The following is a 1,730-nucleotide window of genomic DNA, read 5'->3' on the forward strand; positions in this document are numbered from 1 at the left end:
CCAGACTGGTGGTCATCTGGACCAAGGTCCATCCAGGCTGATGGCTACCAGACTGGTGGTCACCTCAACCAGGGTCTATCCAGGCTGGTGGCCACCAGATTGGTGGCCCTCTGGACCAAGGTCCATCCAGGCTGGTGGCCACCAGACCAACAGTCACCTCAACCAGGGTCTATCCAGGCTGGTGGCCATCACCCGCCTGGCCAACATCCATCTAGACCATGATCCAACCTTGCCTGCACCCATCCAGACCAGGACCCACGGCGCTGGTCCTCACTGCCATGGAGAGAAGAAACCACCATCAGTTCCGGCATCACCTCCCACATCCACCCTCACCAAACCTCCATCCTCCCGGCTATGCCGGACCGGACCAGCCAACCCAACCACGACACCCAAACCTCCAACCCCTGGAGATACCACAGAGTTTGGTGCCCACCTTGAAGCCGTGCCAGGTCTCAATCTCACGGAAGAGAGAGTTGCCGGGGCAGTCGGTGTGACCCATCTGGCGGTGGCCACGTAGGGTGTAGTTACGGTGAAGCCGACCGGTTCGTACGGCACAGGATAGGAATCCATCCCGCACCAGGGCGATGATGTCAGGATCCGGCAAGGTGGTCGAGAAGTCTCCGACGTAGCCTACGCCGTAGCCTTTGCTGTTGTAGCCTTTGGTGTGGGCACCAACCCAATGCCAACCTCGACCTTGGTACAGGTACCCATCCGAGCCCACCACGAAGCTGCAAACACCCATGGGTCACCCGTGAACTTCCCGGAGATGGGTGACGGTGATGACGGTTGGGATGACGATGACGATGGTCTTACCTGTAACCGATGTCATCCCAACCGCGGATGTCCTGGTGGAAACGTTGCATGGCGCGCATGGCGCGGGCGCAGGCGGTGAAGGTGCGACACGGGACGCTGGGTACGAAGGTGTGGTGGATGTAGACGGAGCTCAAGGGGAGGGTCAACAGTTTGGGGGTGCCCCGGTAGGGACGGGCACCCCACATGCACCGGGGCACGATGGCCGGGCACTCTGCGAGGGAAGGTAGGCGGTGGAAGAAGGGGACCCGCCTGGTGCCACGGGCAGTTGGGGACGTGGCGGTGTCCCCTTGGGGTCGTGGAGCATCTGCTAGGTTGAGGAACACCTTGGCCTTGGACACGGTAGTGTCCTCATCTAGGGGACATGGGGCATCTGCTCATGGTGACCCTTGGCTGGGGACGTGGTTGTGTCTGGTGTCCAGGGGACACGGTGGTGACCATCCAGGGGTTGTGGTGGTGGCCATCCAGGGGACACATCGGTGTCCAGGGAGCCATTATTCAGGGGACACAGTGGTGGCCATCCAGTGACCCACAAACTGAGGACACAGTAGTGTCCATCCAGAGGATGTGGTGGTGGCCATCCAGGGGACATGGTGGTGGCCATCAAGGGACCACCATCCAGGGGACATGGTGGTGGCCATCCAGAGGACACATGGATGTCCGAGGACCCGTTGTCCAGGGGACACGCTGATGTCCACCCAGGGGACACGGTGGTGGCCATCCAGGGGACATATTGATAGCCATCGAGAGGACACAATGGTGTCCATCTGGGGACCATCACCCAGGGGACATGGTGGTGGCCATTCAAGGGACATGGTGGTGGCCATCCAGGGACCACCCCAGAGGACGTGGTGGTGACCATCCTGGGACCCATGAACTAAGGACACACTACTGTCCATCCAAGGGACACGGTGGTGGCC

At 61.0% G+C, this 1,730-nt stretch overlaps 1 protein-coding gene across 1 annotated transcript in view; it reads right to left on the bottom strand.

Annotated features, from left to right (window-relative positions):
• Positions 1 to 433: 433 nt before the first annotated feature.
• Positions 434 to 1,730, bottom strand: part of PGLYRP2 (peptidoglycan recognition protein 2) — a gene marked incomplete at both ends in the record, with an annotated part of 1,964 nt that continues 667 nt past the window's right edge. The window contains 2 exons of the mRNA XM_009704182.1: positions 434 to 728; positions 814 to 1,024. Of these exons, the coding sequence (XP_009702484.1) occupies positions 434 to 728; positions 814 to 1,024 (506 nt within the window). The remainder of the gene's footprint in view (positions 729 to 813; positions 1,025 to 1,730) is intronic.

This window comes from Cariama cristata, unplaced genomic scaffold, assembly GCF_000690535.1.
Source record: "Cariama cristata isolate BGI_N322 unplaced genomic scaffold, ASM69053v1 scaffold1677, whole genome shotgun sequence".
NCBI classification, from domain to species: domain Eukaryota; kingdom Metazoa; phylum Chordata; class Aves; order Cariamiformes; family Cariamidae; genus Cariama; species Cariama cristata.